This window comes from Salmo salar, chromosome 03, assembly GCF_965601325.2.
Source record: "Salmo salar chromosome 03, fSalSal1, whole genome shotgun sequence".
NCBI lineage: Eukaryota > Metazoa > Chordata > Actinopteri > Salmoniformes > Salmonidae > Salmo > Salmo salar.
In genome coordinates this window covers 97,407,109-97,432,267 of record NC_138293.1, presented here as the reverse complement: position 1 = coordinate 97,432,267, position 25,159 = coordinate 97,407,109, and the positions used below count along the sequence as shown (strand labels likewise).

Below are 25,159 nucleotides of genomic sequence, written 5' to 3'. Positions count from 1 at the left end.
AGATTCATTTAAAACAGCTAACACTGAACAGAACAATCTACAGTATTAAGACAGTGTTTCATATGGTACCCTATTCCCTATGCAGTGCACTACTTCACACCAAGGTCCATAGGGTAGTGTACAACATTAGACCGCGGGCCATAGGATAGTGTACTACTTTAGTCCAGGGTCACTTTATAGGGAATATGATGCCATTTGGGACACATCAGATGATTGACAGTCAGTAGAGGAGTCTAACCAAAAGTATTTTTATATTACCCTTTATTTATAAAGCGTACATCCACTCAACCAATATGGGCTATTTACAAGTCATTTGTTTGAATGTTTCCTACTAAAAACAGTACTTAAATCTTTAAACTATTTCCGTGTTTAAACAAATTAAACCTAAAAAACTTAATTTACATCTTGTTTGGCAAAAGGAAAATCTACTTCTACAAATGGGATGATCAAGACCTTGCGACATGAAAATTATATTAAGCCAAAATCAGATGTTATACATGTTAAATTGTGTTTTAACAATGAGTTGAATAGTTTCACATTTTTCCAAATCAAAATGAACTAAAACAGAAAGGGATAAAATCATTATTGAAAGTGAGCAATATTTTATTTTGCCAGGACAATAACCCATCTCAAGCAGGTTACAAGGTCTTTCAATGGTGACTAATTCTCTTTAAAGTAAATTATTTTGTTATGTTTTATGTGGCCTAAATTCCCCCACTGCCATTCAGGTAACAATTGCCTGTCTTCTCATGGCCCTGCCAGGTAACCCTTTGAAGGAGAACGTAAAAGGTTGTAGTTTGGGCCCTGAATCTCAGGGAGCGGTTATGATTCAACTGAAATTCACATTCTGTAGTTAGACAGTTTCCTATATGGTGATTGATCTGGTAATAAATACATCTTTCCTCCTTAGTCTGATCCCAGATCTGTTTGTGGTCTTGGCCAACTTCCTTGCTGTACTTGTCAAGCCCAACATGTTTGATATGACAATGAGTTGGCATGACAGCACAAACAGACTGGGACCCAGGCTAATCTATCCCCACTGCAAAGGGCAACAGTTGAGGTACAATAACCCAAGTCATCAACCCAAGAGATCTATAGTCATGTTAAAATACAAAACAGGTCGCTAAGCAACGTGGCTCCAAAACATACATGTACAATAAAAAGTGATCGACTTGCCTGTTTTTAATAATGTTAGACCACTGCATGGGTTTTAAACGTGATCCCCTTAATGTCCTGGGATGAGTCCAAATGGAACCCTATTCCCTATCTAGCGCAATACTTTTGACCAGATTTCTGGTCTAAACAAGTTCACTATAAAGGGAGTAGGGTGCCATTTGGGGTGAATCCCGGTTAGAAGAAGGATTAAGTCATTACTGTATTACAAGGCGTCAGAATAACCTTATTAATATAACCTTATTAATATAACCTTATTAATATAACCTTAAGGGAGCAGGTTCTCTAACAAGCTAACACAACAAACAAAACACTGTTCAGATTCAGACAACTACGGAAACAACTCCAGGCCAAACTGCACCAAAAGAGAAGTAGAATAGAGAGATCTAGAGCGTCTAAAAATAAATAAATACATGTCAGAAGATTTCAAATGGTTCCAATATTAAGGCAATGCAGTGGCATTATTCCTCTTGGTGCTTCTCAAGCCTTTGCCCTCTTTTTAAAAGATAATATCAACAGCTTTATACGTTTATATGAAATTCTGGACATTCTAATTAAAGATGACATTTTCACACATAGAATTAAATAAAATGCAAAGAAAGAAAGAGTGATAAATTAATCCATGGCCCGTGCAGCTTCAAAACCCACCCGACAGCAACAGGCAATGTGTCGCGTTCCATATCACTACTGAACATCTTACCTTGCGTCAGCAATGGGGCCGTATCCCAAAATCTGTTCTGAACACCCTGCAGTACTTTACCATCAGAAACTTGAACAACACTATCGACAACAAAACGCAAATATGTGGGGGGAAAAAGCTACCTTCTGTGGACCATTCTACTAGCATTATTAGAAACCTCAGTCAGTGCAATGTTCCAGGTGGACTAATTCGAGGTTCCCATCACGTTACCGGGAAGGAATAGCTGCCTCCCAGATGACATACTATTCCCCATGTAGTGCACAACTTCTGACCAGAGCCCTATGGGCCCTGATTCTGCAGAGTTGGGTATTCAGCTTCATGCACGAGGAAATCATGGACCCTGGTCAAAAGTAGAGTACTATATAGGAAATAGGATGGCATTTGGGAAGTACACCAATATCTCTGGTGCCAGGCAAAAATACTTAATAAAATGGGAATAAAAATGTATAAAAGATAAGTGTGGTCCAGAGGAGAGGAGGACAGGTCGAGGAGAGGACAGGGAAACGACAGGTCGGGGGGGAGAGGACAGGTCGGGGGGGAGAGGACAGGTCGGGGGGGAGAGGACAGGTCGGGGGGGAGAGGACAGGTCGGGGGGGAGAGGACAGGTCGGGGGGGAGGACAGGTCGGGGACAGGCTCTTCAGGAGGTTTAGTGAATGTAGGCTCTGTAGACAGCCGACATGTCGTTGTCTGACTGGTCCAGTGCTTTAGCCCTCTTGTAGACCTACAGATGACACAGACAGAAATGCTTAGTATGTATCAAAAAGTAACGTTGTCATAAAGTGAGACTAAACATACAACTTTATTGTTCACGGAAACAGAATTTGGTCCAAAGAAAAGGAGAGGTGTTCCAAAAGAAACAATCTCACTGGGTTAGAAAACATGAGAGATGAGATGCTTGTTTAATTCTTCTCTGGTAAATATGAGGTTTCAATCAGTCTCTGCGTCCCAGGGGCCTCGTGTCCCTCAGTGTCTCTATGCCCCCCCCCCCACGCGACAGGTTAGGAACCCGCGTTCCCCCCGCGACAGGTTAGGAACCCGCGTTCCCCCCGCGACAGGTTAGGAACCCGCGTTCCCCCCGCGACAGGTTAGGAACCCGCGTTCCCCCCGCGACAGGTTAGGAACCCGCGTTCCCCCCGCGACAGGTTAGGAACCCGCGTTCCCCCCGCGACAGGTTAGGAACCCGCGTTCCCCCCGCAACAGGTTAGGAACCCGCGTTCCCCCCACAACAGGTTATTATATATCAGTTAGTAATGTTGACATATGTACACCTTATGTAGAATACGTATATATCCCATTTTATATACTGCAAGTCCTGGGCTAACACTATGGGTAAAATATCTATGGGTATGTGGACAGTTATACCGTTTGAAACAGCTAAGATCTACCCCCAATGCCATTTGGAATCTCATTTTGTGTGTGTCAATCCATTTTGTGTGTGTCAATCCAACAACATCTTACCTCATTGGCTGCTGCAGCCATAGGGGTCGGGTGATTGGCTGTGTCGCCCATGGAGATGGCTAGCCTCAGATCCTTCTGAATGTGTTTCAAATAGTAGTCTGGTTTGAAGTTTCCCTGTAGGATATCTGGAAAGATCCGGGGGGGGGGGGGGGAAGACCTCATCATTACCAGTGGAGAGATGTAATGAAACATATGTACCATTTTGAATAGTTTAAATCATAGACGAGGAAGGTATTACAACATGAACATGTAACAATCAGGGGAACTTCTGTAACCATCAAAACTGGGACATATTTCACTAACTAGGCAAGTCAGTTAAGAACAAATTCTTATTTTCAATGACGGCCTAACCCTCCCCTAACCCGGACGACGCTGGGCCAATTGTGCACCACCCGATCACGGCCGGTTGTGATACAGCCCAGGATTGAACCAGGGTCTGTAGTGATGCCTCTAGCACGTTGCTTGTGCAAGTGTTGAATTCACTATGCTCCGAGTTTCCAATTTTCCCCTGGTCTAAAGCAGTGCACTATATAGGGAATAGGGCCCTGGTCTAAAGCAGTGCACTATATAGGGAATAGCTTCCGTTTCTGACTCAGCAGTGCTTCCGTTTCTGACTCAGCAGTGCTTCCGTTTCTGACTCAGCAGTGCTTCCGTTTCTGACTCAGCAGTGCTTCCGTTTCTGACTCAGCAGTGCTTCCGTTTCTGACTCAGCAGTGCTTCCGTTTCTGACTCAGCAGTGCTTCCGTTTCTGACTCAGCAGTGCTTCCGTTTCTGACTCAGCAGTGCTTCCGTTTCTGACTCAGCAGTGCTTCCGTTTCTGACTCAGCAGTGCTTCCGTTTCTGACTCAGCAGTGCTTCCGTTTCTGACTCAGCAGTGCTTCCGTTTCTGACTCAGCAGTGCTTCCGTTTCTGACTCAGCAGTGCTTCCGTTTCTGACTCAGCAGTGCTTCTGTTTCTGACTCAGCAGTGCTTCTGTTTCTGACTCACTCTGGCATTTTTGGTCCACGAAGGTGCTGGCCATCTGACCCTGAGACAGGATGTCCAGGAAGGTATGCTGTGATTGGCCTGTGGCCTGGGCTAGGGTCAGCCCCTCGGCGATGGTTGCCATGAAGCTTCCCTGTACCATGTTGAGGATCAGCATCATCCTCGCTGCGTTACCCACCTCACCTGATAACACACACACACACACACACACACACACACACACACACACACACACACACACACACACACACACACACACACACACACACACACACACACACACACACACACACACACACACACACACACACACACACACACACACACACACACACGTTAGCCTGCTTCACCTGATAACACACAGGAAATTGGATAGTCCTGGGATAAGACACTGGTAAAACTCAGACCATCTACCTAGGAAGAATGAGGTCTTGCCCATGGCCTGGAAACAGGAGCTGCAGTCTTCGTAGACCGTCCTGTCTCCGGCCGCTAGGATGACCAGCATGCCTTCGTTAGATACCTGCTGGCTCCCAGCCACAGGAGCCTCCAGGAAGCGCCCGCCCCGCGACGATATCACCTAATGACAGACAGAGACGGGAGCCAATCAGACAGTGGTGTGGCAGTAGAGGAGCCAATGAGAGAGCATAGGATAAGATGATTGATGTAACGACAGTACCCAATGGGAGAGTGATGACCTAGCGACAGTGGAAGAAGCATACACCTGGAATCACAAGCTGTGTGTGTGTGTGTGTGTGTGTGTGTGTGTGTGTGTGTGTGTGTGTGTGTGTGTGTGTGTGTGTGTGTGTGTGTATACCTGTGAGAGCTCTGTGATGGTCTCTGGGTCCACGGTAGACATCTCTACGTAACATTTCCCTGGCCTGATGCCCTGGAGCACTCCACTGGGACCCAGCACCAACTGGCAGAGAGAGAGAACGAGAGAGGAGAGAAAGAGAGGGAGGGGTATTAAGAGTCATATGTAGTGAGATAAATGAGTCACTGCAGTCAGAACTAAAAAGGCATTACAATACTTATCACGCCAAGCTTACTAACTACAGCAACATGGCAGCCAGTCTGTTTGTGCTAACATTTCACTCTTTTTCATCTGCCTGTAAATCTGGCCTGACTACACACATACAAACATCGTCTGTTGAGATGTGTCCCCGTTTCCTTAGTACTTACATCCCTGGCAGCCTTGGGGTCTGAGACGCAGGAGAAGGTGATGTCACACAGGGAGACCACCTCTGCTGGGGTCCGCCCTAACCTGGCCCCCTCCTGGATGAACAGGTCACACTGCAGCGGGAAGACAACAGGAACAAGACAGGAAGTGAGCTCACAGGAAGCGATGTCACAACAGGACGTAGGTCAAAATCAGCACCAAACCCAAACGTTGCTACATTACATTATAAATAAATGATTTATTGCATAGAATAAAATACTGCATCCAAATAACTGTGGTTTTAATAATAATAGTTATGATGGAATCACAGGAGTAAATTCTGTATCGTATTTTCTCACATGTTGGTTGTCTTGCGGTACCTTTTCTACTGTGCGATTCCACACTGTGACGACGTGACCCATCTTTAACAGGTTGGACACTATTCCGCTACCCATGAGCCCCAGCCCTAGGAACCCTATCCTGTAAAGGAAAGATACAAGTTTACATTTTTATTCCTTTTCCTGATGGACAAAAAATAAAACTGGGGCCAGTATTCATAGTCATAAAGCAGGAGTGCTGGTCTAGGATCAGGTCCCCCTGTCCATGTAATCTAAAAGGACCAGTATTCAGTCATAGAGCTGGTCTAGGATCAGGTCCCACCTGTCCATGTAATCTAAAAGGACCAGTATTCAGTCATAGAGCTGGTCTAGGATCAGGTCCCCCCTGTCCATGTAATCTAAAAGGACCAGTATTCAGTCATAGAGCTGGTCTAGGATCAGGTCCCACCTGTCCATGTAATCTAAAAGGACCAGTATTCAGTCATAGAGCTGGTCTAGGATCAGGTCCCCCCTGTCCATGTAATCTAAAAGGACCAGTATTCAGTCATAGAGCTGGTCTAGGATCAGGTCCCCCCTGTCCATGTAATCTAAAAGGACCAGTATTCAGTCATAGAGCTGGTCTAGGATCAGGTCCCACCTGTCCATGTAATCTAAAAGGACCAGTATTCAGTCATAGAGCTGGTCTAGGATCAGGTCCCACCTGTCCATGTAATCTAAAAGGACCAGTATTCAGTCATAGAGCTGGTCTAGGATCAGGTCCCACCTGTCCATGTAATGTAAAAGGGAAATCTGAGCCCTTATCAGCAGTGTGTAAATACAGACCCTGGTCTACTATATAGGTGCAGCCAGTGACCAACACGTCGCTCCATCATCAAGTTACACTGCATCAGAGTTGCCTACAGGCAGTTTCATCAAAGCCACAACGGCTTGGAAGACCATCGTGAGAAACATCACTTGCAGGAGAGCTTATTTTATTCCATGATCTGTTATTACACGTAGAGTGAACAGCCTGTACTACTGATGAACTATAGGAGAGACATGGTGATAATACAGTTACATACACATTATTACAGTATCTCCTACCGTTTGTCTGTGGGAGTAATACTGCCGTTGATGGCGGTGCTGTCTGCAGCTTGGATAGACGGTGACCTTGTGTCCTGTACAGACCAAAAAACACCATCATCATTTTAACACGCGCATCGAGAGTTCCCGACCACAGAGGAGTACAAACATACTGTATCTACTGGGGCTTACTTGTTTTTGGAATATTTGATCTAGTACTTGCTGTTAGTATGAAAATAAATGCCATTCAGTAATGTGTGTCATGTAGGAAGCACCTTGGGGCTCTGTGGTACAAATAGAGTCTTCCTCAGAGTTAAGACTGAAACCAATGACATACATTCATGTGATAAATATATACACGTCTGAAACCCACATGCAAAACCAACACTGGCAGTAGCTGTCCCCCTACACAACATACGCCTCCAGCTGTCCCCCTACACAACATACGCCTCCAGCTGTCCCCCTACACAACATACGCCTCCAGCTGTCCCCCTACACAACATACGCCTCCAGCTGTCCCCCTACATAACATACGCCTCCAGCTGTCCCCCTACATAACATATGCCTCCAGCTGTCCCCCTACATAACATACGCCTCCAGCGGCCGCTGTACCCCAACATAACATACGCCTCCAGCGGCCGCTTATTGGTTTCAAGTCACTGCTTCCTAAGGCGAGCCAAAGTAGACTCAGACAGCAAATAGAGAAAGGTACTGAGGGTGAGTGAAGAGGTCAAGCATTAAGACTGTCACAAATGGCACGCTATTCCCTATATAGTGAACTACTTTTGACCAGAATGACCAGAGGTTAAAGCAGTGCCTCAATTCGGTCAGAATGTGGGGTGGAAAAGTCGTGCCAAACACAGGGCCCTAGTTACAGGGAGCCGTTTGAGACAGACTGCTTGCTCACCTCCTCAACGATCTTCAGGCGTTTACTGATAGGCTCCATGGACGAGGCAGGCTGAGGAGGGAGAGAAAAGGTTAAAGGACATTAGTTTACACAGACAGTGCTGCTAACATCCTCCAAAAACCATCACACTGGATGCATCCCAAAACAGCACTGTATTCCCTTTATAGTGCACTACTGGTGACCAGGGCCCAGATAGGGCTTTGGCCAAAAGTAGCCATTTGGGATTCACTCATTGACTGAACAGAGACACTTTTTATTCCTAGTTCTGGTGGTGCTGTTGAACGGCTAAGCTAATGCTAGCTAGGGTTTGTAGCATGCTGCTAGACTTGCTTTGGTAACACTGACGAGGACTGTGTGATTGCACAAATTCAGTGTCGAGTTGATTCATCCAATTCTAGGAGGAAGTAGAAAACGAGAGGGGGATTTATATTAAAAATATATATTTTTTCATTGTTTTATACACAGAGTTGCTAACTTTCCACCAAAGCTGTGTTATGGAGTGTCTTCTTGAGTTTGTGTATATTCACTCTGAATCTCCCTCAGACAATATACATAGTGTGTGTGTGTGTGTGACTAGAGCAGCGGTGTCAAACTCACTTTGCCAAGGGGCCGCATTCAATCTTCCACGAGTTGCGGAGGGCCACAATGAAAATGTATTAATTATCCTCTGTCAAAATGGGCCAAAATAGTCCTCTCTATCCATCATTTTTAGGGAATTTGATGCTTCCTGACGGTCTAGCTTTTATTTAAAATGATTATTAACAACAAGGACACAGTCAATAAACTGTATGAATGTAGGTCCATTATCACGTTTCTATTTGGTTTCAGTCATTGGAAAGTATATTCAGTTTGTTCCGTATGTTTGACACCCTGGACTGGACTTTGGCGGTTTGTGCTGTACGATTAGATAACTGTCTGTAACATGCAGGTAATACCAGTTACAACTGTACTGCTGGAGTTATCAGACTGACCACGTGGTGCTACAGTTTAACAGTTACACCTTCAGGGCTGTGGCTTGCCATGTGTCCAAGGCAAGGAATTATGGAACTCAGAGTCCATTTTGTTGCCTGAGGAGGGGGAGATTCAGAGTGCATAGTGTTGCCTGAAAAAGTAGTGCACTATATAGGCAATAGGGTGCCATCTGGGATGCAAGAAGGATTCAGAGGGAAATCCATGCAAGAGCAGCAGGATAGGGAGAAGGGAGGAGGGAGGAAAGGAAGGGAGGGAAGGGAGCTCTACAAACAATAGATTTCACATGCTTCCAGATGAAATAAACCATCTAATTGATCTTTCATTAAAAACTGTGCCCCATAGAAGTACCAGTGAAATGTAAAAGGAAATTGCCACAGTAGAGTGCAGATAAACATTTACATTGAATTAACTACCTAATAAAGCATCACACTGAACTACACCACACAGAAAAAGGTAGGGGAAGAAAGGGTTAATTAATGATCAATGGAGAAAACAGTTACAAGCAACAACAAAAAGTCTCCAAACAGTCTGCTTCCTGATTCTATAACCTTCTCCTGAAGTGTGCCCTTGCACACTCCCCATGGTGGATTTAAAAAGCATCGGCTGGACGAAGTCATGTTTCCACCATTCTGAAATCCATGATGGGGAGCGTAAGAGTCTTCAAGAGAAGGATAGACAATTGGAACACAGACTTTATCCCTATGAAGCTCATACACACTATGTTATGCTCCCACCTAACAGAGTAGGGTGAAGTTGCCCGTAGACGCTGATCTTGGGTCAGTTTAGAATGGGGGAGGGGAAGCTGATTCTAGATCTGTACCTAGGGGGAACCTCACCCCCTGAGCCCTTAAACCCCAACAGTGTGCAGTCACAGTGCAACAGCTGCAAAACCAACCAACCAACCAGCCCCCCCCCCCCCAAGCAAAAATGTTGAACAAATGTTCAGCAAACTTTCCCTCTTACCTTCTCAGTCTGGCTGAGCAGAAAGTGGTGGAAATGGGGATCATCCTGTACTGGCTACAATGGAAGAGAGTTCAACTGTTGAAATGGGGATCATCCTGTACTGGCTACAATGGAAGAGAGTTCAGTATTCTCTAAACTGGTAGTACTACTAGCAGTATTCTCTAAACCACTATAACAGTATTCTCTAAACCACTATAGCAGTATTCTCTAAACCACTAACAGTATTCTCTAAACCACTAACAGTATTCTCTAAACCACTAACAGTATTCTCTAAACCACTAACAGTATTCTCTAAACCACTAACAGTATTCTCTAAACCACTAACAGTATTCTCTAAACCACTAGCAGTATTCTCTAAACCACTAGCAGTATTCTCTAAACCACTAACAGTATTCTCTAAACCACTAACAGTATTCTCTAAACCACTAACAGTATTCTCTAAACCACTAACAGTATTCTCTAAACCACTAACAGTATTCTCTAAACCACTAACAGTATTCTCTAAACCACTAACAGTATTCTCTAAACCACTAACAGTATTCTCTAAACCACTAGCAGTATTCTCTAAACCACTAACAGTATTCTCTAAACCACTAACAGTATTCTCTAAACCACTAACAGTATTCTCTAAACCACTAACAGTATTCTCTAAACCACTAACAGTATTCTCTAAACCACTAGCAGTATTCTCTAAACCACTAACAGTATTCTCTAAACCACTAGTAGTATTCTCTAAACCCCTAACAGTATTCTCTAAACCAGTGTTTCCCAACCCTGGTCCTCCAGTACCCCCAACGGCCCAACCGTGATCCTCCAGTACCACCAACCCTGGCCCAACCCTGATCCTCCAGTACCACCAACCCTGATCCTCCAGTACCACCAACCCTGGTCCTCCAGTACCCCCAACAGCCCAACCCTGGTCCTCCAGTACCCCCAACAGCCCAACCCTGGTCCTCCAGTACCACCAACGGCCCAACCCTGGGCCTCCAGTACCACCAACAGCCCAACCCTGGTCCTCCAGTATCACCAACAGCCCAACCCTGGTCCTCCAGTATCACCAACAGCCCAACCCTGGTCCTCCAGTATCACCAACAGCCCAACCCTGGTCCTCCAGTACCACCAACCCTGGTCCTCCAGTATCACCAACAGCCCAACCCTGGTCCTCCAGTATCACCAACAGCCCAACCCTGGTCCTCCAGTACCACCAGCAGCCCAACCCTGGTCCTCCAGTACCACCAACAGAACACATTATTATTGTAACCCTGGACAAGCAAACCTGATTCAACTGGTCAACTAATCATCAAGCCTCGATGAGTTGAACAAGGTGTGTTTGTCCAGGGATACAACTAAACTGTACTGTTGGGGGTACTGGAGGAGCAGGGATACAACTAAACTGTACTGTTGGGGTACTGGAGGAGCAGGGATACAACTAAACTGTACTGTTGGGGTACTGGAGGAGCAGGGATACAACTAAACTGTACTGTTGGGGTACTGGAGGAGCAGGGATACAACTAAACTGTACTGTTGGGGTACTGGAGGAGCAGGGATACAACTAAACTGTACTGTTGGGGTACTGGAGGAGCAGGGATACAACTAAACTGTACTGTTGGGGTACTGGAGGAGCAGGGATACAACTAAACTGTACTGTTGGGGTACTGGAGGAGCAGGGATACAACTAAACTGTACTGTTGGGGTACTGGAGGAGCAGGGATACAACTAAACTGTACTGTTGGGGTACTGGAGGAGCAGGGATACAACTAAACTGTACTGTTGGGGTACTGGAGGAGCAGGGATACAACTAAACTGTACTGTTGGGGTACTGGAGGAGCAGGGATACAACTAAACTGTACTGTTGGGGTACTGGAGGAGCAGGGATACAACTAAACTGTACTGTTGGGGTACTGGAGGACCAGGGATACAACTAAACTGTACTGTTGGGGTACTGGAGGACCAGGGATACAACTAAACTGTACTGTTGGGGTACTGGAGGACGGCACGCGGGGTCTGGGGACCAGGGGGACATAGCTCTAAGCTCCCACTACTACCAATATTCTCTAACAACATGCACTAATTTCAAAGATTTTACTGAGTTATAGTTCATAAAGAAATCAGTCAATTTAAATTAATGAATTAGGCCCTAATCTATGGATTCCACATGACTGGGAATACAGATATGCATCTATTGGTCACAGACACCTTAAAAAAAAAGTAGGGGCGTGGATCAGAAAACCAATCCGTATCAGGTGTGACCAACATTTTCCTGAAACATGAGGTGATGGTGGCGGATGAATGGGGCCGTGCATTATCATGCTGAAACATGAGGTGATGGTGGTGGATGAACGACGACAATGTCACGGTATCTCTGCATTCAAATTGCCATCGATAAAATGGTGTCCGTTGTCCATAACTTATGCCTGCCCATCCCACCATTGGGCACCGTGCACAACGCTGACATCAGCAAACCACTCGCCCACACGACGCCATACATGTGGCTTGCAGTTGAGGCGGGTTGGACGTACTGCCAAATTCTCTATGGTAGAGAAATGAACATTCAATTATCTGGCAACAGCTCTGGTGGACATTGCTGCAGTGAGCATGCCAATTTCACGCTCCCCCAAAACTTGGAGACATTTGTGGCATTGTGTTGTGACACAACTGCACATTCTAGAGAGGCCTTTTATTGTCCCCAGCACAAGGTGCACCTGTGTAATTATCATGCTGTGTAATCAGCTTCTTGATACACACACACACAATAGTATGTGGAAACCCCTTCAAATGAGTGGAGTCGGCTATTTCAGCCGTGAATAAAATCGAGCACACAACCATGCATTCTCTATAGACAAACATTGGCAGTATAAGGACCTTACAGAAGAGCTCAGTGACTTTCAATGTGGCACCATCATAGAATGCCACCTTTCCAACAAGTCAGTTTGTCAAATCTCTGCCCTGCTAGAGCTGTCCCGGTCAACTATAAGTGCTGTTATTGTGAAGTGGAAACCGATAGGAGCAGCAAAGGCTCAGCCACGAACTGGTAGGCCACACAAGCTCACAGAAGGGGACTGCTGAACGCTGAGAAATAAGCTTTTTGTGCGTATGGAACATTTCTGGGATCTTTTATTTCAGCTCATGAAACCAACACTTTACATGGTGTCTTTATATTTTTGCTCCATGTAGCAGCAGCAGCAGCAGTAGTAGCAGAAGCAGTAGTGGCAGCAGTAGCAGTAGTAGCGGCAGTAGCAGCAGTAGCAGTAGTAGCGGCAGTAGCAGCAGTAGCGGCAGGCAGCAGCAGCGCAGTAGCAGCAGTAGCGGCAGTGGCAGCAGTAGCGGCAGTAGCAGCAGTAGCAGTAGTGGCAGCAGTAGCAGTAGTAGCGGCAGTAGCAGCAGTGGCAGCAGTAGTAGTCGTAGTAGCAGCAGTAGCAGCAGTCGTAGTAGCAGCAGTAGCGGCAGTAGCAGCAGTAGCGGCAGTGGCAGCAGTAGCAGTAGTAATAGTAGCAGCAGTAGCAGCAGTAGTAGCAGTGGCAGTAGCAGCAGCAGTAGTAGCAGCAGCAGCAGCAGTAGTAGTCGTAGCATCAGCAGTAGCAGCGGTAGTAGTAGTAGCAGCAGCAGTAGTAGCAGCAGCAGTAGTCGTAGCAGCGGCAGCAGTAGCAGCAGCAGTAGTGGCAGCAGCAGTAGTGGCAGTAGGAGCAGTAGCAGCAGTAGTAGCAGTGGTAGCAGCAGTAGCAGCAGTAGTAGCAGCAGCAGTAGCGGCAGTAGCAGTCAGTGGCAGCAGTGGCAGCAGTAGCAGTCGGAATAGTAGCAGCAGTAGCAGCAGCAGCAGTGGTAGTAGCAGCAGCAGTAGTAGCAGCAGCAGCAGCAGTAGTAGTCGTAGCATCAGCAGTAGCAGCGGTAGTAGTAGTAGCAGCAGCAGTAGTAGCAGCAGCAGTAGTAGTAGCAGCAGCAGCAGTGGCAGCAGCAGTAGTGGCAGCAGCAGCAGTGGCAGTAGGCAGCAGTGGCAGCAGTAGCAGCAGCAGTAGTGGCAGTAGCAGCAGTAGCGGCAGCAGTAGCAGTGGCAGCAGCAGTAGTGGCAGCAGTCGTAGTAGCAGTAGTAGCAGCAGCAGTAGTAGCAGCAGCAGTAGTGGCAGCAGCAGTAGTGGCAGCAGCAGTAGTGGCAGCAGCAGTAGTGGCAGCAGCGGCAGCAGTGGCAGCAGCAGCAGTAGCAGCAGCAGTAGTAGCAGTAGCAGTAGTAGCAGTAGCAGTGGCAGCAGCAGTAGTGGCAGCAGCAGCAGTGGCAGCAGCAGTAGTAGCAGTAGTAGCAGCAGTAGTGGCAGCAGCAGTAGTAGCAGCAGTAGTAGCAGTAGAGCAGTAGTAGTAGCAGCAGTAGCGGCAGCAGCAGTAGCGGCAGCAGCAGTAGCAGCAGCAGCAGCAGTAGCGGCAGCAGCAGCAGCGGCAGCAGCAGTAGTCGTAGCAGTAGCAGCAGTAGTGGCAGCAGTAGCAGTAGTAGCAGTAGCGGCAGCAGCAGTAGCGGCAGCAGCAGTAGCGGCAGCAGCAGTAGCGGCAGCAGCAGTGGCGGCAGCAGCAGTAGTGGCAGCAGCAGTAGTGGCAGCAGTAGCAGTAGTAGCAGCAGTCGTAGTAGCGGCAGCAGCAGTAGCAGTAGTAGCGGCAGCGGCAGTGGCAGCAGTAGCAGTAGTGGCAGCAGCAGTAGTGGCAGCAGCAGTAGTGGCAGCAGTAGCGGCAGCAGCAGCAGCGGTAGTAGCAGCAGCGGCAGCAGCAGTAGCAGTAGTGGCAGCAGCAGTAGTGCAGCAGTAGTAGCAGTAGCAGCAGCAGCAGCGGTAGTAGCAGCAGCGGCAGCAGTAGTAGTAGTAGTAGCAGTAGCAGTCGTAGCAGGCACCAGCAGTAGTAGCACCAGCAGTAGTAGCACCAGCAGTAGTAGCACCAGCAGTAGTAGCACCAGCAGTAATAGTAGCAGCAGCAGTAATAGTAGCAGCAGCAGTAATAGTAGCAGCAGCAGTAATAGTAGCAGCAGCAGTAATAGTAGCAGCAGCAGTAATAGTAGCAGCAGCAGTAATAGTAGCAGCAGCAGTAATAATAGCAGCAGCAGTAATAGTAGCAGCAGCAGTAATAATAGCAGCAGCAGTAATAGTAGCAGCAGCAGTAATAGTAGCAGCAGCCGTAATAGTAGCAGCAGCAGTAATAATAGCAGCAGCCGTAATAGTAGCAGCAGCCGTAATAGTAGCAGCAGCCGTAATAATAGCAGCAGCAGTAATAGTAGCAGCAGCCGTATAGTAGCAGCAGCCGTAATAGTAGCAGCAGCCGTAATAGCAGTAGCCGTAATAGCAGTAGCAGCAGCAATTGCAGCAGCAGTATTAGTAGCAGCAGTAATAGTAGCTGCAGTAATAGTAGCAGCAGTAATAGTAGCAGCAGTAATAGTAGCAGCAGTAATAGTAGCAGCAGTAATAGTAGCAGCAGTAATAGTAGCAGCAGTAATAGTAGCAGCAGCAGCAGTAGCAGCAGCAGCAGTAGCAGCAGTATTTGCTAAACTAGTAGTAGTATTCTCACAAGAGACTCCATGGCCTGATTGAGGTTGCATCATATTCCCTAGGCTATATAGTGCACTTCTTTTGACACGAGTCCTATGGACCCTGGTCAATAGTAATACACTATACAGGAAATAGGCTGGCATTTGGGACATCCATAGAGGTATTGTTCCAGAAATACATTCTACACAGGTCTACTCTGCACAGATGATCAGATATTGTTGGATGCCTGGTAACATGTTTTAACATGTCAGGGACCAGATTAAACTGAGACTCAGCGATGTGACTGCCATGAGCAGCAGGATGAACCACAGATCTTGTAGACGAGCATGATGCAAGATGTTTCACTTGCGGAAAATATCAGAAGTTTAGCGTCAGGATTCATACTTTGTCATTGCTGAAGTCCATCTGATATCGCTGTTAACTTTGTCACTGACTCCCATCTTTAATATGGTGTAAGAATCTATTATAATCATATGCTGAATTTGTGTTTCTGGAATGCGCAAATGTTGCTGTATAGCAAAAGTTACAAACTTTTGTTAACTTAAAATCAGAAAAATCAAGTATTTATCTCCAATATGAAACTCTAGCTTTTCTTCTGACATGTTGGAATGACTGGGATTACACCTCATCACATTGTTTCCTTCTGACTAATCATGATGAAGAGGACTCCCACCCAGCATTGTTTCCTTCTGACTAATCATGATGAAGAGGACTCCCACCCAGCATTGTTTCCTTCTGACTAATCATGATGAAGAGGACTCCCACCCAGCATTGTTTCCTTCTGACTAATCATGATGAAGAGGACTCCCACCCAGCATTGTTTCCTTCTGACTAATCATGATGAAGAGGACTCCCACCCAGCATTGTTTCCTTCTGACTAATCATGATGAAGAGGACTCCCACCCAGCATTGTTTCCTTCTGACTAATCATGATGAAGAGGACTCCCCCTCAGCATTGTTTCCTTCTGACTAATCATGATGAAGAGGACTCCCACCCAGCATTGTTTCCTTCTGACTAATCATGATGAAGAGGACTCCCACCCAGCATTGTTTCCTTCTGACTAATCATGATGAAGAGGACTCCCACCCAGCATTGTTTCCTTCTGACTAATCATGATGAAGAGGACTCCCACCCAGCATTGTTTCCTTCTGACTAATCATGATGAAGAGGACTCCCACCCAGCATTGTTTCCTTCTGACTAATCATGATGAAGAGGACTCCCACCCAGCATTGTTTCCTTCTGACTAATCATGATGAAGAGGACTCCCCCTCAGCATCTACCACAGTGGTCACCAACCCTGGTCCTGGATGAGTAACCAGAGGATGCAGGCTTTTGTTCCAGCCCAGCACTAAAACTTGATTAGAAAAGTCCCATTTGTATGTGCTTTAGCAAATCCTGGCAAACGTCAAGTCAAACAACTTTACAGCGGGGTTCCCCAACACAGACTAAGTCTAGTCCTGGACTAAAAATATTTCCTCTGAGTTAGGATTAGGATAAAGCACAGACAGATCTCAGATAACCAAGCTAATCAGATCTTAGTGCTGGGCTGGGACAAAACCCTGCATCCTCTACCTCTCCAGGTCCAGTGGTCAGTCACTACCCACTGCGTTCTGGAGCGTGCAGAGGTAAAGGGAGCTGAAGGGGTAAGTTAAGGCAGGCGGGCTGTGTGAAGGGTTCCACCTACACTGCTCTCCCATTTGAATCCTGAGACAGGTCCAGTAGTTCCCAGGCCCCCTAGTCGCTCAACACTGGACGGCTCTGGTTCAGAGTCAGTTAGGTCCTTCAGGGAGAGAGACACACATTACCCTGGAAGTCACATTACCCTGGAAGTTAAAGACAGACACTACACGCCTAATACTGGGGAGTGGGGTTGATCAGATAGACTCTACTCCCTGGTAGTTCATCTATGGAAGCAACAATAGATCTGCAGTGTAAGGCTGGTCTTCAGGGAGACTGTAGACTACATTACCTATACATCTACAGGGGTGTGACGTTGACTACAGTCACTGTTGAGACTAGATAAACTATAATAACTGTCCTATACATCTCATGTGGAGTGTCAGTCAGGTCTGTCAGGGAGAGAGACATTACCCTTGGAGTCACTTTAAAGACTAGATACACTATGATAATGTGGAGTGGGGTGTCAGGTCTGTCAGGGAGAGAGACATTACCCTTGGAGTCACTTTAAAGACTAGATACACTATGATAATGTGGAGTGGGGTGTCAGGTCTGTCAGGGAGAGAGACATTATCCTTGGAGTCACTTTAAAGACTAGATACACTATGATAATGTGGAGTGGGGTGTCAGGTCTGTCAGGGAGAGAGACATTATCCTTGGAGTCACTTTAAAGACTAGATACACTATGATAATGTGCAGTGGGGTGTCAGGTCTGTCAGGGAGAGACACATTATCCTTGGAGTCACTTTAAAGACTAGATACACTATGATAATGTGGAGTGGGGTTGACTACAGTAACTTATAGATGTAGAGGTGCTTTCCCAGACTCAGGGTTTAGTCTAGTGCTGGACTACAAAACAAGCTCAATAGAGAATCTACATTGAAAATGGGTCTTTTTGCCCATTATTAAGCTTCACCTGTGTCCGGGAAACAGTCCCCTAGTGTGTAGTGAGACGCCACCCAGGGCTTCCAGGGAGACACACATTACCCTGTGGGTTCAGTCACTACGGTAGATAGACTTCACCTATTGGGGTGTGGGGTTGACTAGATAGTCACTTTGTAGACTAGACAGTCTATACATCTACCAGGGAGTGAGATGTCAGTCACTTTGTAGACTAGACAGTCTATACATCTACCAGGGAGTGAGATGTCAGTCACTTTGTAGACTAGACAGTCTATACATCTACCAGGGAGTGAGATGTCAGTCACTTTGTAGACTAGACAGTCTATACATCTACCAGGGAGTGAGATGTCAGTCACTTTGTAGACTAGACAGTCTATACATCTACCAGGGAGTGAGATGTGAGCTAGAGCCTTCAGGGAGAGAGAGGTTGTGGGTTCACAGTCACCCTGTAGAACCCACTAGGGCTGATCAGAGAGTCTATATCTAGTGAGATGTATGTATTTACCTGGCTGTGGGTTCACAGTCACCCTGTAGAACCTACTAGGGCTGATCAGAGAGTCTATATCTAGTGAGATGTATGTATTTACCTGGCTGTGGGTTCACAGTCACCCTGTAGAACCTACTAGGGCTGATCAGAGTCTATATCTAGTGAGATGTATGTATTTACCTGGCTGTGGGTTCACAGTCACCCTGTAGAACCTACTAGGGCTGATCAGAGTCTATATCTAGTGAGATGTATGTATTTACCTGGCTGTGGGTTCACAGTCACCCTGTAGAACCTACTAGGGATGTATATCAGTGAGATCTTCAGTGGTCTCTGTGTGAGTTCAAGCCAATCAGTGGGACTGAGGATGCTGAAAAGGGAGTGGGACCAACACCTAGCTGTAACCTGATGCCACAGCAGGTGTTGGACAACTGGCCCTTTTAAATGATATCAGCTTCTGTAAGTCTGAGTGTCCACCACACTAGTCCACTACTAACCTTCTCAGAGGGGTCTTTCAGGGCACTGAGGTCTTCATCATCTTCCTCTAGGATCTTCAGAGGTTTAGTTGGTGTCTTCTTTCCTTTAGAGTCTCCTTTCCCCTCAGAGCTCTGTGGGAATAACAGAGCCATACATTAACCCTTTCCCCTCAGAGCTCTGTGGGAATAACAGAGCCATACATTAACCCTTTCCCCTCAGAGCTCTGTGGGAATAACAGAGCCATACATTAACCCTTTCCCCTCAGAGCTCTGTGGGAATAACAGAGCCATACATTAACCCTTTCCCCTCAGAGCTCTGTGGGAATAACAGAGCCATACATTAACCATTTCCCCTCAGAGCTCTGTGGGAATAACAGAGCCATACATTAACCCTTTCCCCTCAGAGCTCTGTGGGAATAACAGAGCCATACATTAACCATTTCACCTCAGAGCTCTGTGGGAATAACAGAGCCATACATTAACCCTTTCCCCTCAGAGCTCTGTGGGAATAACAGAGCCATACATTAACCATTTCCCCTCAGAGCTCTGTGGGAATAACAGAGCCATACATTAACCCCTTTCATCCCAAACCCAGTTGTAACTAACCTGGTTCAGTTTATCAAACAGCTAATTATTAGAATCAGGTGTGCTAGATTAGGATTGGAGTGTAAACCTACAGGAGGGTAGCTCTCCAGGAACAGGGTTGGAGTGTAAACCTACAGGAGGGTAGCTCTCCAGGAACAGGGTTGGAGGTAAAACCTACAGGAGGGTAGCTCTCCAGGAACAGGGTTGGAGTGTAAACCTACAGGAGGGTAGCTCTCCAGGAACAGGGTTGGAGTGAAAACCTACAGGAGGGTAGCTCACAAGAACAGGGTTGGAGTGAAAACCTACAGGAGGGTAGTACTCCAGGAACAGGGTTGGAGTGAAAACCTACAGGAGAGTAGTACTCCAGGAACAGGGTTGGAGTGAAAACCTACAGGAGGGTAGCTCTCCAGGAACAGGGTTGGAAAGCCCTGGTCTAACCTATGAATGTATAGACAAGGCACGTGGGTATACCTACTTCTCCACTTCAGTATTACAGTGACATAGTCCAACTGTTGTTGAACTCATTTAGATGAACAGTTAAGAGTGTTGACCTGAGGTCAATTTTTTGATGGTTGGACAAATCCCATCTGTCTGGTGGCAATGTGACAGACATCACATCGCTTGCTTAGCCATACCACTTCCTCTCGCTTACACCGAGACTAGAACCCATACCACTTCCTCCCGCTTACACCGAGACTAGAACCCATACCACTTCCTCCAGCTTACACCGAGACTAGAACCCATACCACTTCCTCCAGCTTACACCGAGACTAGAACCCATACCACTTCCTCCAGCTTACACCGAGACTAGAACCCATACCACTTCCTCCCGCTTACACCGAGACTAGAACCCATACCACTTCCTCCCGCTTACACCGAGACTAGAACCCATACCACTTCCTCCCGCTTACACCGAGACTAGAACCCATACCACTTCCTCCCGCTTACACTGAGACTAGAACCCATACCACTTCCTCCCGCTTACACTGAGACTAGAACCCATACCACTTCCTCCCGCTTACACTGAGACTAGAACCCATACCACTTCCTCCCGCTTACACTGAGACTAGAACCCATACCACTTCCTCCCGCTTACACTGAGACTAGAACCCATACCACTTCCTCCCGCTTACACTGAGACTAGAACCCATACCACTTCCTCCCGCTTACACTGAGACTAGAACCCATACCACTTCCTCCAGCTTACACTGAGACTAGAACCCTGGATATCTGCCTCGCAAACTCACATAACCGCCCTCCTGAAACGGTCTTTCCAGCTGCGTCACAGAAAATCTAGCAATTCAGCAACGCAAGTGGAGACATTTCACACTGAGGAGGGAGGTTACGGAAAGCAGCAGGTAGCCTAGCGGTTAAGAGCATTGGGCAAGTAAACAATAGGTCACTGGTTCGAATCCCAGAGCCTACTAGGTGAAAAAAAATTAAAATGTCAATGTGCCATTGAGCAAGGCACTTAACCCTAGTTGCTTTGCTTAAGAGCGTCTGCTAAAATCTTATTTAATTTCACCTTTATTTAACCAGGTAGGCAAGTTGAGAACAAGTTCTCATTTACAACTGCGACCTGGGCAAGATAAAGAAAAGCAGTTCGACACAAACAACAACACAGAGTTACACATGGAGTAAAACAAACATACAGTTAATAATAATACAGTAGAAAAATAAGTCTATATACAATGTGAGCAAATGACTAAAGTGTGTCTGGGTTATCCAGGTGATATCACCTGTTGACTACAACATTATAGCCTCCTCACCTGTTCTCTACCTGTGGCTTTTGGACTAACAGTCATGTTCACTGGGTATGAAACGGAAGAAAACGGTCTAGAAATGACTTTTCAGGCTACTTTCTTCCTGTCTGGGGGTACAACTACCTCACCTGTTCTTTCCCCCCCTGTTTCTCTTTCTTCTTCAGGAAGTCTTCCACCGCATCCACAGCCTGTTGGAAACGTTTGCCCTTGTTGATCTTGATCATCTCCTCTTTGTGGGGGTGGTATGGCTTCAGCTGCTCCACCTTTATCCAGGCACTGCACACACACACACACACAGTTGGATAAGTGATGGAAGCAAGCTAGATATGGATATTAGTGATAAGTGACAGATATTGTCGTAGGTTTTGTTTGTTTACTTACTGGTCTTCAGTTCCAAAGAATTTGACAAAATGACATTTTTTCCCTCTTGGCTTTTTCAGGTCCTTTGGAGGACTGACGACCTGGAAAGACAAAGAAAGTTAATCACAATATCACTTACGTGTAGCTAGTCAGTTTAGCATACAATATAATTCTTAGTCAAAACGACCATGGTGTTCAGATTTCGCTAGCTTGAATTCGTCAGATCTTACCTTGCCTGGCCACGGAGGATAGCGCCCGAGCTTTCCCCTAAAACAAGAACATTGCAATTTGATTGATGATTAAACTTTGCATTATCGAGATAACGTTTTGATTTTCAGAATATAAATTCCACTACCCCTTGTATTCGCCGTCGCAGTAAACATTGTCTTCGAACAAGATGTCCCGGGTGGCACAGTCACCAGATTATTATCTAGTCAGCTAGCTAAACTGGCTAATTAAAGATTGATGTTGTTTCTCAAACATCACAGTACACACTTTTCAGATGTCATCAGTAAACACGTAGAGAACTAAACTAACCAGTGTATAGATATAGTTAGTATATGGATTGAGCAATATTTACTTACAGATGCGTCCGGTATCACTTCTCTGGGTGCGGCAAGGCTAAGTAGTTTACTAGCTAGCTAATGGCTATGCTGACTCGGGCTAAACAGGCAGTAACGTATTTGTCTTGAGTTCGATCGACAACTACCATTAGTAAACGAATATTTTGTCACATCTACCTGATCTAATGTAACGGAAATGCACGAATTCAGTTGATCCGACACGGATTCGATGTAAACAATGAAATTCGAATGGAATAAGACGATTAAAGTAAGTTGAAATGCATATCTCACCAAACTAGGTCCCCGATTCTCAGATGCACCGTCGCCATCTTAGAACTTTACTGAAACGTCGCACTGAACACGGTGAAAGAACACACCCACCAGAAAACACATGCGTCACCCCAAACCACAGAGTTTCTAAATCCAGAGGTACAGCATCGCGAGACTTCCGGGGACGCTAACGAAAAAGAACAAACGTACCAGGTCGGGGTTTGGGGTATAAGAAGTCAATGAGAGAAGTAAAAATGTCGTCCTTAGTTGTTAATGTTCTCAAAATCTAAAGGTACAACCTAGATTGGAGCCAATGTATTAAGTAGTTGAACATGCTATTACTCCAACCTCGTAAAAGTGACAAACTGACACGTTTTAATTTTTCTCAAAAACTACTTTATATCGAAGGAGTGCCTTTGACTGCAAGCACATGCGCAGTTCGGCGCAAGACGAACGTTAGTCCCAATGACGTGTTTCTACTCAGCGCTTTGCTAGCCAACGTTGCCATGACATCGCCTAAATGCGTGATCTGGGATTTCAGATTTAGCCAATCTTCATACTGTCTGCCCAAATCTCGTAGTTACCACACACACAAAGTCAAAATTGGCTACATCATTTTTATTTTTTATTTCACCTTTATTTAACCAGGTAGGCTAGTTGAGAACAAGTTCTCATTTACAACTGCGACCTGGCCAAGATAAAGCAAAGCAGTGCGACAAAAACAACATCAGAGTTACACATAAACAAACATACAGTCAATAACACAATAGAAAAATCAATGTACAGTGTGTGCAAATGTAGAAGAGCAGGGAGGTAAGGCAATAAATAGGCCATAGAGCGACATAATTACAATGTAGCATTAACACTGGAGTGATAGATGAACAGATGATGATGTGGAAGTAGAGATACTGGGGTGCAAAGGAGCAAGAGGATAAATAACAATATGGGGATGAGGTAGTTGGGTGTGCTATTTACAGATTGGCTGTGTACGGGTACAGTGATCGGTAAGCTGCTCTGACAGCTGGTGCTTAAAGTTAGAGAGGGAGATATAAGACTCCAGCTTCACAGATTTTTGCAATTCGTTCCAGTCATTGGCAGCAGAGAGCTGGAAGGAAAGGCGGCCAAAGGAAGTGTTGGCTTTGGGGATGACCAGTGAAATATACCTGCTGGAGCGCGTGCTACGGGTGTGTGTTGCTGTGGTGACCAGTGAGCTAAGTCAGAGCTTTACCTAGCAAAGACTTATAGATGACCTGGAGCCAGTGGGTTTGGCGACGAATATGTAGTGAGGACCAGCCAACGAGAGCATACAGGTCGCAGTGGTGGGTAGTATATGGGGCTTTGGTGACAAAATGGATGGCACTGTGATAGACTACATCCAGTTTGCTGAGTAGAGTGTTGGAGGCTATTTTGTAAATGACATCGCCGAAGTCAAGGATCGGTAGGATAGTCAGTTTTACGAGGGTATGTTTGGCAGCATGAGTGAAGGATGCTTTGTTGCGAAATAGGAAGACGATTCTAGATTTCATTTTGGATCGGAGATGCTTAATGTGAGTCTGGAAGGAGAGTTTGCAGTCTAACCAGACACCTAGGTATTTGTAGTTGTCCACATATTGTCCACATAGTCAGAGCCGTCCAGAGTAGTGATGTTAGTCGGGCGGGCGGGTGCGGGCAGCAATCGGTTGAAGAGCATGCACTTAGTTTTATTAGCATGTAAAATCAGTTGGAGGCCACGGAAGCAATGTTGTATGGCTACATCATACAAATTCATGAAAACAAAAATGTGCTTTTTGGTCATAATTTAAGGTCATGGTTAGACATACGGTTAGTAGAGCAGTGTGGTTAAGGTTACATTTTAAATCAGATTTTAAGACAATAAATTGTTGAAATAGGAGGGGTTTAGCCAGAATTATGACTTTGTGGCTGTGGTAACTAGTGACAACCCAAACAGTCAACAAAGCAACTTGAAAGCGTGAATAAAACATTTTCTAAATTCTATTAAATATACTGTATCCCTAGGCAAGAGTAGAAGGCAGTTTCAATCAGATACTTTCATTCATCAGACTAGAGATTCAGTTGCTCTTATGTTCCCTCCTGCAACTCGAGGGTGGGGTGGTGCACTGTCCTTACATCTCAATGGGTGTTCTTCTCAAAAACTGTAATGGGGGGTGTTCTCCTCAACAACTGTAATGGGGGGTGTTCTCCTCAACAACTGTAATGGGGGGTGTTCTCCTTAACAACTGTAATGGGGGGTGTTCTCCTCAACAACTGTAATGGGGGGTGTTCTCCTTAACAACTGTAATGGGGGGTGTTCTCCTCAACAACTGTAATGGGGGGTGTTCTCCTCAACAACTGTAATGGGGGGTGTTCTCCTCAACAACTGTAATGGGGGGTGTTCTCCTCAACAACTGTAATGGGGGGTGTTCTCCTTAACAACTGTAATGGGGGGTGTTCTCCTTAACAACTGTAATGGGGGGTGTTCTCCTCAACAACTGTAATGGGGGGTGTTCTCCTCAACAACTGTAATGGGGGGTGTTCTCCTCAACAACTGTAATGGGGGGTGTTCTCCTTAACAACTGTAATGGGGGGTGTTCTCCTCAACAACTGTAATGGGGGGTGTTCTCCTCAACAACTGTAATGGGGGGTGTTCTCCTCAACAACTATAATGGGGGGTGTTCTCCTCAACAACTGTAATGGGGGGTGTTCTCCTCAACAACTGTAATGGGGGGTGTTCTCCTCAACAACTGTAATCGGGGGTGGATGGTACACTCTCCTTACATCTCAATGGATGTGCTCCTCAATGGGGTAGGAATGTTAGTTTGGTCTGTCATCCAAGTCATAGACTGTTC

At 46.0% G+C, this 25,159-nt stretch overlaps 1 protein-coding gene and 1 non-coding gene across 11 annotated transcripts; both read right to left on the bottom strand.

Annotated features, from left to right (window-relative positions):
* Nucleotides 1-244: 244 nt before the first annotated feature.
* On the bottom strand, nt 245-22,580 carry glyr1 (glyoxylate reductase 1 homolog (Arabidopsis)). 10 transcript variants are annotated; one of them, XM_045715833.2, is made up of 16 exons: nt 22,335-22,580; nt 21,711-21,747; nt 21,502-21,581; nt 21,249-21,396; nt 18,794-18,904; nt 16,917-17,012; nt 9,715-9,768; nt 7,780-7,830; nt 6,894-6,967; nt 5,832-5,952; nt 5,496-5,606; nt 5,131-5,232; nt 4,731-4,893; nt 4,320-4,499; nt 3,333-3,457; nt 245-2,595 (listed from the first exon to the last, which is right to left on the bottom strand). In XM_045715833.2, the coding sequence occupies exons 1-16, from the start codon at nt 22,370-22,372 to the stop codon at nt 2,521-2,523; spliced, it is 1,566 nt and encodes a 521-aa protein (XP_045571789.1). In that variant the 5' UTR covers nt 22,373-22,580; the 3' UTR covers nt 245-2,520. The 10 variants fall into 10 exon arrangements, with proteins under 10 accessions (XP_045571789.1, XP_045571790.1, XP_045571796.1 ...); XM_045715834.2 differs by having other exon boundaries at nt 5,853-5,952; XM_045715840.2 differs by lacking the exon at nt 22,335-22,580 and adding an exon at nt 22,065-22,296.
* Nucleotides 6,688-6,769, bottom strand: LOC123741943 (small nucleolar RNA SNORD35). Its single transcript, XR_006769466.1, has one exon. It is a non-coding gene; the product is annotated as a small nucleolar RNA SNORD35 (small nucleolar RNA).
* Nucleotides 22,581-25,159: the final 2,579 nt, after the last annotated feature.